This window comes from Megascapheus bottae, chromosome 7 (genome assembly GCF_031878675.1).
Source record: "Megascapheus bottae isolate mThoBot1 chromosome 7, mThoBot2.hap1, whole genome shotgun sequence".
Lineage (NCBI taxonomy): Eukaryota > Metazoa > Chordata > Mammalia > Rodentia > Geomyidae > Megascapheus > Megascapheus bottae.
The window spans coordinates 59,789,500-59,808,821 of NC_143515.1; the positions used below are offsets into that span (position 1 = coordinate 59,789,500).

Here is a 19,322-nt window from a genome sequence, read left to right on the forward strand (position 1 = left end):
ACACAAATACTGGTAATTAGAGGACTACTTTTAGTAGAATCACTAGTATCTGTCTCTATGGTTAAAAAAAAAGGCATATCACAAGTTGAAAATAAGCAAAGATCTTAGATTTAATCCCTTAAAAAGTCAGCTGAGCAGTCAGCCTTATCACAGGTATGAAGTTCTTGGAGCTGTGTCACTGGGGAGACATTCCCCTGGGGAGAGCCCTGGCAGCCACAAACTGGGGTGTGCAAGCTGTATAGTGAGGTACACTTCATCTGGAAGGAGAACTGAGACAGACAATCTGGGTTGGAACCAACAAAGTCTACAATATAAGCCCTGGTCCTCAATGCCCTCTAAAATCCAATGAGGTGCTTTACCACAAGCCACACAATGACACATTTCCTCTTTTCCTTTGCTAAGTGGCCACGGCAGGGTGATGAGGGTCTGCCACAGACACACAGCTGTTCAGTGCCTTTAGTGTTGCCAGCCTTATCCAGGCCTGACACCCCTAAAGAGGAACCAGACTGAAAAGTCAGGACGTATTAACTGGTGAAAGAATAGGTCCCCAAACAAACCAAAAAATCCAATAGGAATGTGACAGTTATGAACTAAACTTCTGGACATGGCAAGGCCACGTAAGTAGTGGTGCAATCTAACAGCACTAGTTAGAAACTATGCATGCTGTAGGCAGAGGAGACTTAATAATTATTTCAATAACACAACAAACAGTATGCACCACCTAAGATGACAGGAGTAATGCAACACACAGTTGCTGCTTAGCCTATGTTAAATCTTTCCAACAAAGTCCCTGAAGATAGGTCACAAGTTTATCCTAAGGGAGTTTAATCACATATAATTACACATATACCTATGTGGGAGGGAGATGGAAAACCAAATTTCCACAGTATCACTACAAGCTCACAATAACTACAATTCAATGAAAGCACAATTTAATTTAATGTAAAAAATCACAAATTTGGTCAAAGTGGTCTTCTCCCCTATACTAAAAGATATGTATAGTCTAAATGATCCAGAAATATCAAGTCAGAAGGAGAAAAATAACAGTAAATGACAAAATACTTTGATTCAGATTTCTATCTACAAAGCTTGGATCTGTCAAGTTGTTTTTGTGAGAAAGAGAAATGATCTACTATTAGCACATGGAAACAGATTTATTACTTGAAAATTTTACTAGTTTCCAAATAGCCAATTAGGTAGCAAGATATAACAGGAACTTTAACTCAACCAAAGAAACTGAAGAGGAGCCAGCAGCATGGCCTAGTGGTCGTAGAGTAAGCACTAGAGTAAGCACTCTAGCATGCACAAAGCCTGGGTTCCATTCCTTAGTACCAGAAAAGGCCAGAAGTGGTGCTGTGGCTCACATTGTAGAGTGCTGTCCTTGAAAAGGCCCAAGGATAGTGCCCAGGCCCTGAGCTCAAGCCCCAGGACTGGCAAAACAAAACAAAAAACTCCAAATCTTTGATACTGTGATTTGTTGCTAGATTTTTCTTCTGAAGGTGATGTTAACAGTCTCAGGTTTCCTGGGCCCTGGTTTCTCAAGGATAAGTTAAGTACCACTGGCTGGTTTATAAATTCTTTGTTATTACTGAAGTCCTCATATGTACATAAAGCTATGCTAGCTATATTTTCTTTTCCTCTAGGCCAGAACTAGCAGCTTAACTAAGGTACGAGGTGCAACTCCATCTTTCATTTAAATGTCGCCTCAGAAAGTGCCATATCTTAAAAAAATTTGGCCAATTCTTTGCAGATGTAAGAGGCACTAAGCTGGATGTAAGCCTTGATGTATTTTTGGCTTTTAGAACCTATTAAGCTTATGGACAGTGCAGAGAAGCCAATGTCACAGTCACTAAGAGCTACCATATGTCCTGGTGTCACAGGCACTTCTGGTCTTCGGCTGCTGGGCTATTATAATTATTAATCGCCCCCATTTCACTTTCAAAAGCATCACAGTTTGGAAAATAAATTATACGGGTACTGCTAAAGGAGAAAATCCAGCTTCCCCAACATAATTTTTAATACTCTCTGTTTATTATACTGAAAAACCTAACACTACAAAATTCCTCAGAATAGGTATATATTTTAAATTGTCACAAAGGTCTGTGGCTTGATCTTTCTACCCTAGGTATCACTCCAAATATTTACAATGATACTGTGTCTGGAAAGCAGGAAAGCCAATAATAGATACACAGTACCTGCAATTAACACACACTGTCATAATCTTTCATTGATTATTCTGATTATAGGTTCACTATTGGATTGAGATGGGCCTGTCTTTCAATTGACTTTATTAGCTACACTGGATGCAAAAGCAATAAAGAGTGAGAGTCTTGGGAGCAGGGACTGTCCTTGATTAGAGTTGCCAGCTGTCTCAGCCTTGCCTTCTGGTTCCAGAACAGCATCTGGCTCATGTCCACAGGACCAGTTTGGAATGGATATTAAGGGCTAATATACATATGTCCTCTGCCTACAAATTATATCACTATGAGTCACAAGGAGAGGGCACTGTCACTTACTCAGGTTTCACTGTGTGCCTAGGCCATCAACATGGACAACAATGTGGCTAAAATAGAATCAACTGAATGATATAAGACAGTCAAAACTGGGAGATTAATATTTCATATTCAGTTGCTCTCATGACAGCAATGCATTTTGCACATTAAGTGAACTCTAATATGAAAAATGGTGGGAAAATCCATCACTGAAAATAATAAGAGAAAGTTCTATACTGAAATTCCTAAATTGCCAAAGGATCCCTATGGAACATGACAGTGTGATCTATAATGCCATCCCATCCTACAAGAACATCTTTTTTTTTGCCAGTCCTGGGGCTTGAACTCAGGGCCTGAGCATATCGTTGGGCTTTCCTTAAGGCTAGTGCTCTACCCCTTGAGCCACAGCACCACTTCTGGCTTTTTTATGTATATGGTACTGAGGAATCGAACCCAGGGCTTTGTGCATGTTAAGCAAGCACTCCACCACTAGGCCACACTCCCAGCCTCATTTCCTTATTCTTTTTTTTTTTTTTTTTTGCCAGTCCTGGGCTTAAGCTCAGGGCCTGAGGACTGTCCTTGGATTTTTCTCAAGGCTAGAACTCTACCACTTGAGCTTCAGCACCATTTCTGGCTTTTTCTAAGTATGTGGTACCAAGGAACTGAACCCGGGTCTTCGTGCATGCTAGGCAAGCACTCTACCACTAGGCCAAACTCCCAGCCCTTATTTCCTTATTCTTAACACATTCTATCTTGGCACATATCTTTCCCTTCACTGAGTCTCTGTGACATGTTAACCAGGAAAAAAAAATTAACAGATTTAGGCAAATGGTTTTCAGTGATAATGCAGTGGCCACTGGTAGAGTTGAAAAGTTTTTCCTTAGTCTTACCCAGGCAGTAGGGACAACACTGGCCTTTTCTCAAAACAGGTCTTTCACAGGATACAGAAGGGCAAGATTCAGAGTAACAGCTAATTATGCTGTCCATGCACACGCAGCTGGTACAAACGTCAGGCTTCCATGATTCTGCTGCCAGAAATATATCCCCTTCATCGTTTTTGCAGTAACTAGGCACACTCTCATTATGGGGCGATGAAGGCCGAAGAGGTTCCTCTGGAAAAAAAATGAACAAACAGGTCAGCAACTGTGCACAAGGGCCAGTGGCTCTCCAGCAGTCCTAATCACCAAAGCTCTGGGTGCCGCCTTAAAAAAAATTGCTCAGTCATAAATCAGGACATCTGATTTAGGCAGAGCCTTGAATTTTTTAAAACAGAATAATAAAGATCCAAAGAGATCTATTACCAAGATAGTTATTTGTACAGCAGCTGTTCTACCATTTCTTCCTTAGTTTAACCAAGTCTTGATTTTCTTTGAGGCGGCCCCAGGACTTGGAAAGGGTAAACCCTTCCCCAGATTTCCCAGTCTCCTTTGCAATTGCAGTTGGGGTGACATCACTTAGTGTGTTTTGAGGGGATTTTTAGAAAACCTCTTGCTCGTCTCCAGAGGGCAGGTAAGCTGCTACCACCACCCTCTGCTGTGTTCCTTCTCATGCCTGTGTTTTAGAATAGCCTTTTCATCACTACACAGATGTGCATCTACCTCCAAGCTTCTTAGATCCAGGTCAAATTTTACAGATGAGATAGTAAAGCCATGCACAGGATCGGGTGCTTATTCAGGTCCATAGAAAGGGCACTCAGAAAGTGGTACCCTTTGTGCAGTCAGAACCTGCAGGGCCCCACACTGTGTGCTCTTGAGGTGCCAGTCTTGACCAAGGAGTTCTCCTCTCCCAGGCGGAATCTCTGAATCCAGTCAGGTTTCCCATCTGTGAATCCAGGCAATCACTTCTAGTCTTGCAGAAGTGTCTTCCTCCCTCTCAAAGAACTCCTCTCACTCTATGGTTATTTACATAATTAGAACACACTGGAATATTTGACTCTTCTGTTGCATTTGACACAAGTGTTTTTACTGTTCTCATCAACCTCAGGATCCTATGGGATCAATTTAGATATTCCACAACTATCCATTAGAAGAATAACTAAATGAATATAAGTTCCCTGTGACCAGTAAAGAGACCATTTACTGCTAGGAGGATATAAACAATCTGGGCTCTGACACCTCCTCTTGCCCCATCTCACGCAGGTGTTCTACCATTTATGCATGTCTGCAGTTGGGCTTTCTGGTGGGTAATTGGAAGTAAGAGTCTCTCAGATTTGTTTTCCTGGTCTGGCTTTGGATCTTGCTCCTCAAATCTTAGCTTTCCCAATAGCTTAGGATTGTTAAGTATCAGCCACTTTTGTCAAGTCAGACATAGTTCTCTGTCAGAGAAATAATAGCAGAGGTTAGTGGCAAAAAGGTGGTAACATGAACAAAATGAAATACTGTAGTGGGAATAGGTCACACATGTCCTAAAAAACTTAATACATAGGAATTTATTTCTTATACTACAAAAAATGCCATATGAATTAAGTTTATCAGATTAAGGTGTCTGCTTATTACAACAAAGATTTGGTACTAGAATAACATTCTGGATGCAAGGTGAGAAAACAGTGTGGTGACATGTTCATTTGATATAATTCAAAAACCACTATGAACATGAACTCTGAAAGATTTAGGCACTGGAGGGCAGGATTTAATACAGAACACAATTCTGGGCCACTAATTAGATAATCCAGTACAATAAAAGTAATAAAACATATGGGTTTATGTTTTACCAACAAATTGCTCTAAAAATACATGTTTATCTAGATACCTGTGGCTTATGTCTATAATCTTAGCTACTCCAGGCAGGAAAGTCAGCGAGACTCTTACCTCCAATTAACTTCTAAAAAGCTGGAAGCAGAGGTATGGCTCAAATGGTCCAGTACTAGTTTTGAGCACAAAAGCTCAGGGACAATGCCCAGGCTTAGAGTTTAAGCCCTAGGACTTGGCATAAAAAAGAAGAAAAGACTATATGTTCACAAGGTCAGTGATTACTACACTGACTTAAGCTGAAAAGTTAGGGAGATTAAGCAACACCAAAAGTAAAGCCAGTTGTTCTACCAAATGGGTAATTTTTTATATAAAATTGTTTTCTTGACAATTTTTCATTAAAACTACTTCTTTCATGACCACATATTTACCTATGAACAGTATGAGATGTATATGGGACAATGGGAATATTTCAAAATATCACCTACCTTTATTTTTCCAAAGAATTATATTTGTGTTACTTAACTATTCTCCACATTTGTTAGAGATAAAGATGATTTTTTTTTTTGGCCAGTCCTGGGCTTGAGCTCAGGGCCTGAGCACTATCCTTGGACTTTCTCAAGGCTAGAAGCTCTACCACTTGAGCCCTCAGCACCATTTCCAGCTTTTTTCTATGTATGTGGTACCAAGGAATTGAACCCGGGTCTTTGTGCATGCTAGGCAAGCACTCTACCACTAGACCAAACTCCCAGCCCCAAGATGATTTTTTTTTGCACTAGCAAAGTTGCCTGGAATAATTGGGTACAGAGAGCCTACTTCTACTAAGGGGTGTGTGTGTGTGTGTGTGTGTGTGTGTATTTGTGTATATATGTATTTTTGTGTGTGTCTGTGTATTTGTGTATGTATGTATTTGTGTGTGTGTGTATTTGTGTATATATGTATTTTTTTTGTGTGTGTGTGTATGTATTTGTGTATATATGTATTTTTTTTCCTTGAGTCTGAGATGTAGGATTAAGAGAGCAAAAGGCAGAAAAAAGTAATCTCTTGCTTTTCAAAGTCACCTCAGGTGAGAGGAACATTGACTGAATAAATACGTGGTAGACAGGAAGGAAGGAATTTAGGAAGCAGGCTGGCAGGTGTTTCTGCCCATGTTTCAAGGTTTGGCATGCCGCCCTGCGAAGCTCACCCTGACCTGCCAGTCAGAATGACAGTGCTCAGAGCTGTGTCCTTCCCTAACAGGTGCTGTCATATATACCCTGCTAGTTACCTGGACACTGCGGGCAGCAGGAGTCCTGAGTGCGTGAGGGGTTTTGGCAGAGCAGTGGTGGGCACACTTCGGTCTCACACAGCACCCGGCTGCTGTGGCAGGTACACTGGGTGCAGGAGTCAATGTTCCATGTTTCTCCTTCTACAAAGTACTCTCCTCCAGGTGCGTGGCAAATCGAAGGAGTGCTAAGCTCTGGTTTCTGCACCACAAAATCATCTGGGGGAATGACACAATATCAAAACACAAGAAATTACTCATTTTCAGCCTTTTTAACTCCCGAAGAAACTCATGGTGTTTGTTTTAAGGGAAAGAAAAGTAGAATTGTCTGAAGAGTTAGCTCATTCTATCCTTATCAAGAGAATAAACAGTGAAGAGAAGAAAAATATTCCATGTATAGAAATAGGAAAACAATGGCAGAAGAGCTAATCTCAGGAAGTAAGCTTCAAGAGACTAAAGCCTATCAGTAGTCATGAGAGAATTCAATGAGAATTATATTACAGGAAGGAGACCCCACTTGAGCCTTCCTGACAATGTGCAGGAGTTGTCTACAATAAGGAAAGATCTTTACTCAATATTTGCTATGGCCCAATTATTTCCACACTTGTTCATTTCCCATTTGTTTATTTCATTTCTTTATAACATCGACCTTACAAGGTGGGTCTGTTATCATATTTTACACAGGAAGAAAGTGAGAGCTCAGAGTAAATTTTAGCACAGTTAAGGGCCTAGAACTCACACCTACACTTGTCTGAATAATGGATGCCTTCAGATTAAACAAAACTTCTGGATGAAGTATTCCCTATCCATTCCATTATCTCTGGGCTCCTGATCACGTTTAGGGTCTGCTGTCAACAGGCCACACCTCAGCTCAGCAGGCCGCCAGCACACACTGTAGCAACAGGAACGATAGGAAGGCTCCTCTGGAATCAACAGTCTGAAAACCCTCACCTGAGACTAAACATTTGTTGGGCGATATCATCATCCAGAGAGGGAAATGCCGAGAGGCTGATGATAACTACGATTTCTTCCCCCAGAGGAGAGGTGGTTTTGGTCCCTTGGTGAGATGATAATGATAGAGAGAGAATTTAATGTTGAAATGTCTGTAGAGGTACTGGGAGTTGCCCTGAAGTTGTGCTGAGGAAATGAGAAGTATGAAGACATTAACATTATTCCTGCAGTCCAAATACAACAAGCAGTTCAAGGAAGTGTTGACAGTGCTGAATTCTGCTGAGAAATAGTCTGGAGACATCACTGCTGGCTCAGGCCAGGGACCCATGAGAACCATCCCATTTGTGTAGAGATGCTCAGAGCTGAAATCATCTCAGAGTGTGCTGGGGTTACTTTCAAAGTAACTGCACCAACAGCACTGCTGGGATAAAATGTTGTCAGCTGCTTTCTAGTTAAAGGAATAACTTTCAGACAACTGGAAGGACGAGAACTTTACCCCAGTGGATGTACCCCAGAAAACCTCTATGAGTTAATGCTTACATTTCACAAAGAACTATGCCAAATTTTATAGTATATGAATGGCAGAGAGAAAAAAATAATAGGCAAGATGGTAAAATTACATTTGCTGTCATTTATAGGGAAAGAGAACATTTGTCCAGAGAGCATCAATAAAGTAATATTGGAGAAAGATTGTTGCTAATGCATTAAAAATGTTTACAGAGAACTGACTATTGCCACCTGTTTAAATGTGGGTGCATTGAGGAATGGCCTGGAGAGTGCTATCTCCACAATCTCTTTGTTATTATGTGCCTAAGCAAAACTATGAGGGGCAGGAGAGAGAGAGGAAAGAAAAAGGGAGAGGGTAAGAAAGAGGGGGAAACAAGACATGAGAAAGGGTATCAATGTATGTGAAGTAATGCACCTTCTATCTGGTGAATATAATGTAACCCTTCTATTAATTACAAAAAATATATATGGAAAAAAAAGAAAGAGGGGGAAACACACAAAACCAAAACCATTCCCCTTGGTAACTGTTGTATTAGAAGAGTTCAGTAGTTGCTCAGTCATCGCAGAAAACAAAAACAAAAACAAAAAAAAACCCCAAACCTGTTGGCTGATCCTGACTAGGAGAGGGGAGAAAATATTCCTTACAGTAGGGGTCCATGAGTATAATGGCTCTGGGGTCTCCATCAGAAGAAATCACATGTGGAAGTCCACTAAAGACTACTGATCTAGTTAGACAGATGAGTAGACAGACAGGTTTTACAAAAGACTATAGGTATAAATCTTTGACACATCTATGTTTCTGTACAGAAAATAAAAATAAGTATTTAACAATTTCTCATATCTTCATAGTAAAGATACCTCATGTCTCACTGACTTTCAGCTCACTTGTTCTGAGAGAAGTTCATTTCTACGTGCCTGACTACCCACACTTAATGCATACATGTAAACAGAGTTGGGTGCAGGTTCCCACTTTAAACAGGCCCACTAGAAACCAGGAAAGCATAGATCCTTTGGGAACAAATGCTATTTCTGTCCTCAAAGAGGTCTTTATAGAGTTCTATATCAAGTCAGCTGCTCATTTACCATCTGATCCATGGGACAAAGTAGGTTTTCACATTAATGCAGAAAAAATATATAAAAAAAGAAGAGTTGCAGAACAGAGCATACCGAACTGAACTTTGAGGAAACAAAACAGCTATTTATTCTCGGCTTGTTTTTCTAGTAATCTGTCCCCTATGTAGGGGGGATATGGGAGCTGCCTTTCAGTTTGATGGTACAGTTACCAGTGTAGCATCTCAGAGCTAAAGGGGACTTCTTAACATCTTTTTCCCCTGTTGCTTTGAGGGGGAATGCATGAGTCACCATCCCTTTTAGGCTCAGTCTCGTCTTTCTGCAAAAGGAGCAGGCTTCAGGCTCCTGACAAGGGAGCCATCTACAAGGAGGCACAGGCCATAATGCAGCTGAAGAAAAGTAACTGTAACTTGAAACATCAAAAGAAATCGGATGTAAACAGGAGGACACTGCTTCTCCTTGGCATTTTTCTCCCCGGCTATTTTACTCTGGATATAAGAACTGATATTTCTACATGATTTCCAAATAAAATACTGCTCACTGTGTATCACCTCAAAGAGGCCTATCGCGAGGATAGAAGACATAGAAATGTCTTGACCTCCTGAGATAAAAAGTACTAATGAAGTATTATAATTGCTGTTATAGACAATAATTCATATCCCTACAAATTAAAATTATGTTGTTTTTCAAGTAACTTAATTACTTTTACTATTGAACTTTAAATTTATGGCTATTTAAATTCTTTGTGTTTGGCAATTGTCACATGCTCATTTATTAAAAACAATGCAGTAAAAAATTCAATACATATCCTATGAAATGAAGAAAAATGAGGAAAGTGGTAGGAGAGATGGGTGGGTGAGATGCTGAAAAGGGTGACCCTGATGGGAATGCAGGTATTCATCACTGTTTTGTACGGCTACTCAAAGATAATAAAATATATATTTTTAAAAGCAACAGTCACAGACTTGAGCATTTATCTTCCTCTTAAAGTATTTCCTGATAAGTGATAACCTTTTCTGAAATAACACTGACATCAATCACATCAAATTAAATATTCAAGCATTAGTATATTATCAGTAAAATGGATTCATGTCTGTAAACCACATACCTCAACAAAAAAAGTAATTCAAAGATGAATATAACTTCCTAAACAACTCAAAATCAGGAAAATAGTTTGAGAGATTAAGAATGCACTATGATCTTCGGCTAATCATTTATAGGACCTGGCTGATTCCTTGCTTGTTCACAGAAGCCATGGAGAGCTTTTTTTCTTTAAAAAACAAAAACAAAAACAAAAAAAAGTGTCCCAGGGTTAACCCTGTCTTTCCCCAGAGTCACAGCTGTACACGAGGCCACGCAGGGCAGCAAAGCCTCTGCATGTGGAGCCCACAGAGGACGCCAACTTCAGCTTTTACCTGCACATGACGGGCAGCACTGTCCAGGATGAATGGTGGGGTTGCCACAGGCAGGCACTGGGCAGGTGATCAGGGCACACATTTCCCGTCCATTGTGACAGTAGCACTCCCGGCACCCATCATGCCAGCTTTCCTCATTTTTATGGTGATGGCCATCCATTGACAGACATGTGCCTGACAGGACGGGTGGCCCGGCTGAAGCAAGGACCTCTGGACAGACAGAAGGCAGCCTGGTAAAGAAGCAGCTAGGGCACAGGAGAAACAGCCTGTAGTGTCCTTACATGGAATGTGATATAGCCACCAAAATTAGGTTTACAAAGGACAGGGAAAGAATTTAAGTCAACAGGCTCTCAGTTTTTTTTTTTTTTTTTGGGGGGGGGGAGACAAAAGAAAAAAAGCCTATAAATACGTTTCTCTTTCACTGTCTATTGGTGGAATAGTTACTTTTTACTTCTTTCATTCTTGCATTTTAGACAAGAAACAAGCACTGGCTTATTACCAGATATTACACATTCATATATTGAGAAATATTACTCCAGAAACTTCATCTGATGGGGAAATCCTGGGACCCTTACAACTAGTAGATATGCCGAAACAACTGACTATATTTTTGTTTATTTTGATTCCTTCAAAGCTACCACTAAATTGGTAAAGGCCCAACTCTGAAAAGGCACTGAATACACTTTAGGGACTTTTTATCACAGATTAGCCCGTGTACCCTGTTGACATCTATAAAATGGAATGGGAGGTGGGGAGGTGGCAAAGGCCCATGTGGCATATACACAATGCTCCAAGAGTATACCCGGGTCAGGAGGTCTCAGGCAGTTGGGATTCCCAGGATTTTGGCTCAGAGTCAGCTCCAGAATGGTGTATGCTTCCCTCAGCTTCTACGAATTTATGGGAAACTCTTTCCCCAGAAAATACAGGAGCAGACTCTTTAAGGGACAGAATCACTGACATCAATCCCACTCCAGAAAAGAGTGGCCTCCAGTGTAAGGAGGCTGAGATAAACTTTAGCTTTCGGCTAAAATTCCTGAGGCAAGTACAAGTGAAGAGCTTAGGTGTGATTAATTTTAGTCAGTGTGCTTATCCATCATACTTGCTTTAAATTCTGCACTGAGCCCCATAATTCCATTAAGATGAAAGGAAAAGGGAGTCCCTTGGGAGGGCCGCATACAAGGTGACAGTTGTGTCAGAAGAGCAGCAATCACCTAAGTGGTTTTATTCACAGGATATCTCCGTGTTCTTTGTTCCCCCCAGGCTGTGTGACAGGGAGAGGGCCAGCCTCATTGCTTGTACTTACCTCTGCATGTGCAGATGAGACAACCATGACTGTCTTGCTGAAAGCCTAAGGGGCAGATTTTACCGCAGGGTAGTTCTGGACATTTCTTACAACGACAGATGTCACAGCCATGCTTATTCTTCCTGGGTAATTAAAATGTTGCCAGAGGTCAGAAAATCAGAAAGCCTCAAGTGATGCCCGAGCACTCAGATCAAGGGTCAACAAAATGAGATCAAACCCCATGGGGTGCTGTGCAATCAACTCCCTAAGATCAACCTCCACTAAGGCTTAGAACTGCCAAAGCTCGGGCGCAGTGGCTCACACCTGTAACCCTAGCTACTCAGGAGGCTGAGATCTGAGGATCATGGTTCAAAGCCAGCCTGGGCACAAAAGACCATGAGACTCTTGTCTCCAATGAATCACTAGAAAATGGGAAGTGGGGCTGAAGCTCTAGGTGTAGGATGGTAGCCTTGAGCTGAAGAGCTCAGGGACAGCACCCAGATCCAGAGTTCAAGCCCTATGACCCACAGGAAAAAAAAAAGAAAAACAAAAAGAACTGCCAAAGCACTTTTGTGTTTCTGGGATATATGGCTGCAAAAATTACAATGACAGATGATCATTGATTTAATCAGGAAAAATGGTATCATAACACAAGAGAGGAATACACAACTCCAGGACAGGAAGGAGGCCTAGCACTGGTCATGGTTGGAAAGTAGTATTAGGGAACAAAGTCCTTTTGCTGGGGCTGCAGGTTTCCTCACATTCTCTGAAAGAGTCCAGACAAAAGTAAAAATTATAATGAACTGTCTCCTGAACATTCAGAGGATGGGAGAATATAAGGATCCATAGTCATGAAAGACTCCATAAGTGTTAACAAAGACTAGCCATCTTACACTTAATCAATGTCCAGTATTGACTTCATTAGGCCTGATATTCACAAAGAATATCAGTTTTTAATTCCTGTTTATAGAAGAAAGTTTTTCCTGCAGTGCCCAAATTCTGTGTTGATAAGAATATCAAACAAATAAATATGTTCTTTATTTTAAAGCCACAGTAGTTTAAGTGGAGATTATCTGCACAGAAAGTTCCTTATTTTCTGCAGGAAAATTTATGCTAAAGAAACCCATACATTCTGTGTTTCCTCTTGTACACAGTACAGGACTCCGGATTCGCAGGTCCATTATCTCCCTTGAAAGCTTGGCTCTAACTTGTTCCTGAGTCCAGAGTAACAAGATTTTCTCTACATATGTTCTTGTTTCATCACAAGTAACACCAAATGCCAAGTAACAGACCAACTGAAACAAATTTCCATTTCTTTCTCCATGTGGGTCAATAAGGGGCTTTAAAAGACAATGGCCTGGCCCGAGTGTTTGGCCTAGTGGTTTAAGTGCTTGCCTAGCATGCATGAAGACCCGGGTTCGATTCCTCGGCACCACATACATAGAAAAAAAAGCCGGAAGTGGTGCTGAGGCTCAAGTGGTAGAGCTCTATCCTTGAGAAAATCTAAGGACAGTGCTTAGGCCCTGAGCTCAAGCCCAGAACTGGCAAAAAAAAAAAAAAAAAAAAGACAATGGCCTTAGGCCAGGAGTTTAGCCTAGTGGTAGACTGCTTGCCTACCATGCAAATGTTTGTTAAACTTGTCATTTAAAATATGATGTAAACATAGGCCATATAATTAATGATTGTTGTTCTTAAGGTACTATGTTATCTCTCATCACTTCTACTGTCCCTTGGTTATCTCATATTGTTACACAATCTCACTTTGTTACCTGATATATCGGATATATTTGTATTTGGTTATCTGAAATTGGATAGGGAATGGGGGAAAACAAGATGAGGGGTGGGGGAGGGGGGAAGGGAAATGGGGACCAAGACATGTGAAAGGGTATCAATGTATGGGAATTAATGCACCATTTATCTGGCAAATATCATTTAACCCTTCTATTAATTACAATAAAAAATATAAAAAAAAAAGACAATGGTCTTAGGCCAGGAGTTTAGCCTAGTGGTAGACTGCTTGCCTACCATGTACAAAGACCCGGGATCGATTCCTTGGCACCACATACATAGAAAAAAGCCAGAAGTGGTAGAGCTCTAACCTTTCTAGAGAAAGTCCAAGGACAATTCTTAGGCCCTGACCTCAAGCCCAGGACTGGCAAAAAAAAAAAAGGCCTTATGGGAAACCTCTAATACATATACATGACAATTATCCAAGTAACAAATTACTTTTTGCTAAGTGAATTTGTTAAGGACTATTTATTCCAACATAATGCTAATAAATTTTAAATGAGTTAGTCATCCTCAAGTCATATTACTACACATTCAAATTCTACCAAGGATTTGGCTGACTTACTTGCTATTTATTATGTACTCATCTACACATGCATTCATCCCTCTATCCCTATAATGAACAAGCATAAAGCAAAGACTTGCATGCATACTGCCAGACAGCTTCACCCTTTATCCTTTACTGCACTTTTTAGAAGCTGTTGGTGAAACTGTTTCTAGCCAATGCAACACACATTGTACAACAGTAGTTAACTGGCTTCCCCCCAAACGTGCTTATTACCATCAGGAAAGCAGAGTGAAACCTACAATTCTCCAGGGTTAGAACTGACTATAGCCTTGATTCTCAACTGTCTGACACTGTAGCATAATCAGTAGATACTATGATGCTAATGATTATATTTTACCTCATAAATGATGAAATAACTATGTATTTATTGGTATCTTCTATTAAAAACAGTGATAACAAATTTTGAAGAATAATATTCTCCATTTAACTCATAAAATCTACCCCTCAATGTAGTTTTTTGAAAGTAAGAATTAAAATCAAAAGATAGGTAGAAGATAATGGATCTAAGTGTTTGATATATTTATATCAAATTAGAAAAACAAAAGATTGAAATGGAAGAGAACAAAAGAAGCATGATGAAAGACTCTGAAAGGTGTTTTTCCCCTCCTCAGGGGTCAACTTGTATAAGCAGGAAGCAATAAATGTGAAGTGTCTATTTCTTCCATGCAATAATCTTGACTCTTATGGGATATGGCAACAAAGAGTATTTTAAAATTCTATCATGAGCCTCATCTCCAAGGAAACTCCAAGGGTATAAGAATAAACTTGATTCCCATCTTTGGAGACACAATCCTTTCCCGGTTCTCTGCACTACGTAAGAAAAACTAGGATAGGTAGGAACTCTGGGCTCAGAACATTATTGACCCATTCACAAACACACCAGCAGCCAACAAAAAGGGTGTGAACATATCAACAAGTTACATGTAACCACAGGTTCTCTGGGAAATACGTACAGATATCCAAGTGGACAATACTTGTCACAGATTATGGGTCTGCACTTCCTGGGTCGTGGGCGGCACTGACAGAGCTCACAGTTGTGGGCATCCGTTAGGAAACCGAAGGGACAGTCCAAGGTGCAGCCTCGTTTGAGGCCTGAGCATAGTTCCTCCCCTGCGAAGACATATGGATGGTAGGTTTTTTCCAAAGGCAAATAGACCAGAGAATACTGTTGTTTCATATCTTCCCTTAATCTTCCACAGATTCAAATTTCTCAGCTGTGTCACAGCATTGGGCAGGGCTAACAAATTTACACGGTGTTACTTCATGGTTATCATGACATGGCGCTATGTACCGCTATGTCTTGATACTAATACACAAATAAATTTCAACCTTGAGAAACCTTGGTAGGCCTTGCCTGGAGGGGACTGAAATTATTAACAGTGCAGTTTTCCCACAAATCTTCTAGTTGCCTCAAACCACCAATGGCCATTTATGTTAAAATATGGAAATTACAAACTTTAAACTCCAAATTTTAGTATGTATCTTATTTCTAATGCATGTCACCACAGATAATGTCATGGTGCTAAAATGCTCACATAAAATTTACTCTCATGGGTATTAGATGGTATCATGTAACATCACATAATCTATGTAGCACAAGGGATTTTTAACCTTCTCTCTTAATAAAATATATCTGTTACAACATGATAGCAAAATAACCACTGTTATCTGGCTATCGTTTCTCCTATTTGCTAACAAATCTAGGTATTTGGATACTTAGTTGACAAGGTACATTTGGGAGAAGAAATACTATTACTAATGTGTACTAACCACTGTCCGAAATATTTACACTGTCTCTTGTAGCAGAATCTAGAGTGGAGCTTATCTGTCCTCTGCTAGTCAGTTATTACATTATTTTAGAAGATGGGAAGAAGAAACAGTAAAAGAAACTGTTGAGAGCATTAGCTCAACAGAAAGTATAAAATGACGTTAAAACGTGATACAGAGCTTATACAAAAATACAGGGAGTAAGAATATTAGGGTAAGGAAAAGCATGCTTCATGATATAAAGTGAGTTAGGACCTGTCTGAATAAAATGCTGAATTGGAAAGAATAGCCAATTTAAAGAAAATCAATTTAAGAAAGCTGATAGGGCAATGGCCAAATGTAGCCAATGTTTAAATGGTGCTGAGCAGGGACTGTGTTAAGAGGGGAAGCTGAGATTATTACTTTTGGGTGGAAAAAGGAATTTTTGTTTTACTTGGACATCCTTTAAGTTTAAATATTGTAATATTATTTGAATCATTATTATATACCACTAAAGAAATCAGAACACATTTGTCCCTTTCACTGACAAACTTTGTAACCTGAAATCAAACCCTAACTACATAAATATTTTAAGGCAGCATCTTCTGTGAATGTTGCATATTTTATTTGATATCATTTGAAAAGGAAAATGTGATTTATGGCATAATTTCTTACTTTGTCATGATCATAAACCTTTCATTACACTTAATCTGCCCTCGTGGGACTTTATCATCCAGAGAAGCAACTGAATATTAATCTATGTCCTCAACAGAGAAATTCTAAGTGACTTATTCAAAATTTATAATTATGAGTGGAAGGAAGGGCATTACATTTCAACTCTCCTGATTAAGGAACGATGGACAAAGGAGGTGTTTTTCAAGGCCACATTTCTAACACAGAGATACAAGCTGAGAAACTATTTTTTCTTTTTCTATCATGAGAAATTTTATGTCATGACACCAAATACACTATGTTGGGAAACAGATGAATTAAAAAAAACATTTGTAGACCTTTCTGGAGTCAGCATTCTTGGGGATTAAATTCCTTGAAATTTTGGATGCTGAGCACATTTGTGTCTTTATTTTCCTAGTTCTATAAAAGGAAGCCCTTTCACAGACTTCAATCTAGATACTCACCTTAAAAACAAAAACAAAAAATACCTCCCCAACACACACACACACACACACACACACACAATTGCTGCCACAGTGAGTAATCCTATCTTGGCTACTTAGGAGGCTAAGGAAGGGAAGACAGCAATGAGAGGTTGAGCTTTGGGGGAAGAAGAATCCATCTCCACAGAAGAAACTAGATGTATATATGGTACAAATACGGCGCATCCAGCTATGACTGGGAAGCCTAAACTGGACAGACTGCAGCTCAGGTGCCTGCCCTAATATCGACAAAGACCCTAGGTACAATTCTTGAAAGAAAGTTTGGGTAGGAATGGTTAGGACTATTGCATTAAAAAAAAAAGAGGGGGTTTTGAAGAAGTGGAGAATTTTGGACAAGATGAACACTTCTGCCACTGTAATGGGACAAAGAATTTACTGTGCTCCACTTGATTATGAGGAATTTTTTTTCACCATAACCAAGGAGAAAAGACAGTGCCAATAAACCAGATTAAAGTATTGACAACATTTTTATCTTCTTGGTAATTCTATAGTGCTTAGCGCATAGCAGGCACTCAACAATTTGAGTGTGAAAATGAAAAAGCAAAAGGCTAGTTGTTGGTGTTGACAGGAAGAGCAGGGGACAGGACAGTGCAGCAACAAAGAGGCGGGAAGCTGGGGCTTTTCTCTTCAGCTAGCTTAGGCTGACTCAGGAAAGGATATTATAAAACAGCTGGTGTGCAGAATAAACAATTCCCACATGTTAGGCAGTGAAGCTAGTTTTGAATTCATCCATCCATTCAGTCCTCAAAAAAAACCCATTAGTCATTATTATCTGTCTTCTACGGATGAGGACACAAGGCCCAGAGAAATATAGCAGCTTGCTCCAATCCTGAGGATCAGGTTAGACAGTGTGTGATCCCAAGAATCTGAGGACCCAGTAACCTAGTTGGATCTGATTCGCTTCCCAAAGATGTGGCTTTCAAACATCACCTAATCAGTATGGCTCATGGACTGGGTCAAGAGCCTTGACACACCTACCAATTCTAACTGATTCTTAACAGTTTTTAGATACAAGGTGGCAGCAAGTGAAATGGCAATACTGGCCCATGTCAAGTATTTCAAATCATGAGGAACAAAATGAGATTCCATGGGAGGAGAGGAAATGTCAAGTCCAAAGGCATCACCGACCCTGCAGGGTCCATGCTCCTTCACTTGCCACGGTCTGCAGATGCACAGAGTGCTCTGGAAAAAAGGAGTGACTTTGCTACTAGGCATGAACAAAATCCAAGGCTCCCTTGGAAGAGTGAAGCTTCCTCTTAGAAGGACTTACTTCGTAAGTTAAATTACTATGCTTAAAATGTGAGGTTTCAAGCTCAAGGACAGTGCCCTCTCCCTGATTTGGCGCCCTGGGACCTGCACACAAAACAAAACAAAACCACAACAAGAAAACAAGAAAGAGCAAAACAAAACAAAGGGTTTCCTAACAGTCTCAATTTGCAAAAAGCCAGTGATAACTTTTGATTTGCTTCTGCAGATTTAATGGTGCAAGTGCCTCATGAATAAATAGGCAGAAGTCTTATGCCAGTATGAATGGCTGACATTTTGTGATAGCAAAGCCCCCACTGAAGGAGGTGGATGGAGTGTTTGGGCACAATACAATCCATATCATTAGACTTTCTGGAAGTTCAGGGAAAATGTAGGTATGATCCCATATTAAACAATGTATTGCTCAAGAGGTATTGGAAGGATTGAAATATAAACACTATGATACACTACTAACCATCTTGGTGTTAAAAAAGGCAAGGTTGGCAACTTACGTAAGCAAATGTGGCTGCCCAAAATTCTCCAGCCATCTTGACTTTGCAAACCGAAGTCTAAGAGGCAGACAGATGCCAAACAGAGAGTGTATAAAATCAAGTGTAGGAAGATTATTCTATGTGTGTGGAACTTGCTGGAAATTTAAAGATGGCAATAGCTACAAGTTTAACTACACTGTAATAAACTCTCCTGTAGCACTAACTTCATTGTACAGAGAGCATGGTGGTAATATGTAACTGAGAACCCAGAATTACTCAATAATAATAATAATAATTATTATTATTATTTTGGTCTGTTGTGGGGCTTGAACTCGGAGCCTGGGCACTGTCCCTGAGCTCTTCAGCTCAAGGATAGCACTATACCACTTTGAACTTTGCCATTTCTGGTTTTCTGGCAGTTAATTGGAGATAAGAGCCTCACAGTCTTTAGTGCTCAGGTTGGCTTTAAATTGGGATCCTTAAGATCTCAGCCTCCTGAGTAGCTCTGAGCAATTTATTGGAGGCAAAGAGACTTTATGCCTGGGATGGCTTTGAACCCCGATCCTTAGATCTCAGCCTAAGTAGCTAGGATCACATAGGATTACAGACATTGAGCTACTGGCATCCAGCATCAACTCTT

General features: G+C 40.1%; 1 protein-coding gene across 4 annotated transcripts in view; it reads right to left on the reverse strand.

Annotated features, from left to right (window-relative positions):
* Positions 1–19,322, reverse strand: part of Crim1 (cysteine rich transmembrane BMP regulator 1) — a 177,847-nt gene that overhangs the window by 20,004 nt on the left and 138,521 nt on the right. For 3 of the 4 annotated variants that reach the window (XM_090337161.1, XM_090337160.1, XM_090337162.1), the window contains 5 exons: positions 14,979–15,135; positions 11,691–11,812; positions 10,388–10,597; positions 6,447–6,662; positions 3,383–3,604 (listed from right to left, as the gene is read on the reverse strand). In XM_090337161.1, the coding sequence (XP_090193287.1) occupies positions 3,383–3,604; positions 6,447–6,662; positions 10,388–10,597; positions 11,691–11,812; positions 14,979–15,135 (927 nt within the window). The remainder of the gene's footprint in view (positions 1–3,382; positions 3,605–6,446; positions 6,663–10,387; positions 10,598–11,690; positions 11,813–14,978; positions 15,136–19,322) is intronic. The other variant, XM_090337159.1, reaches the window with a different exon arrangement.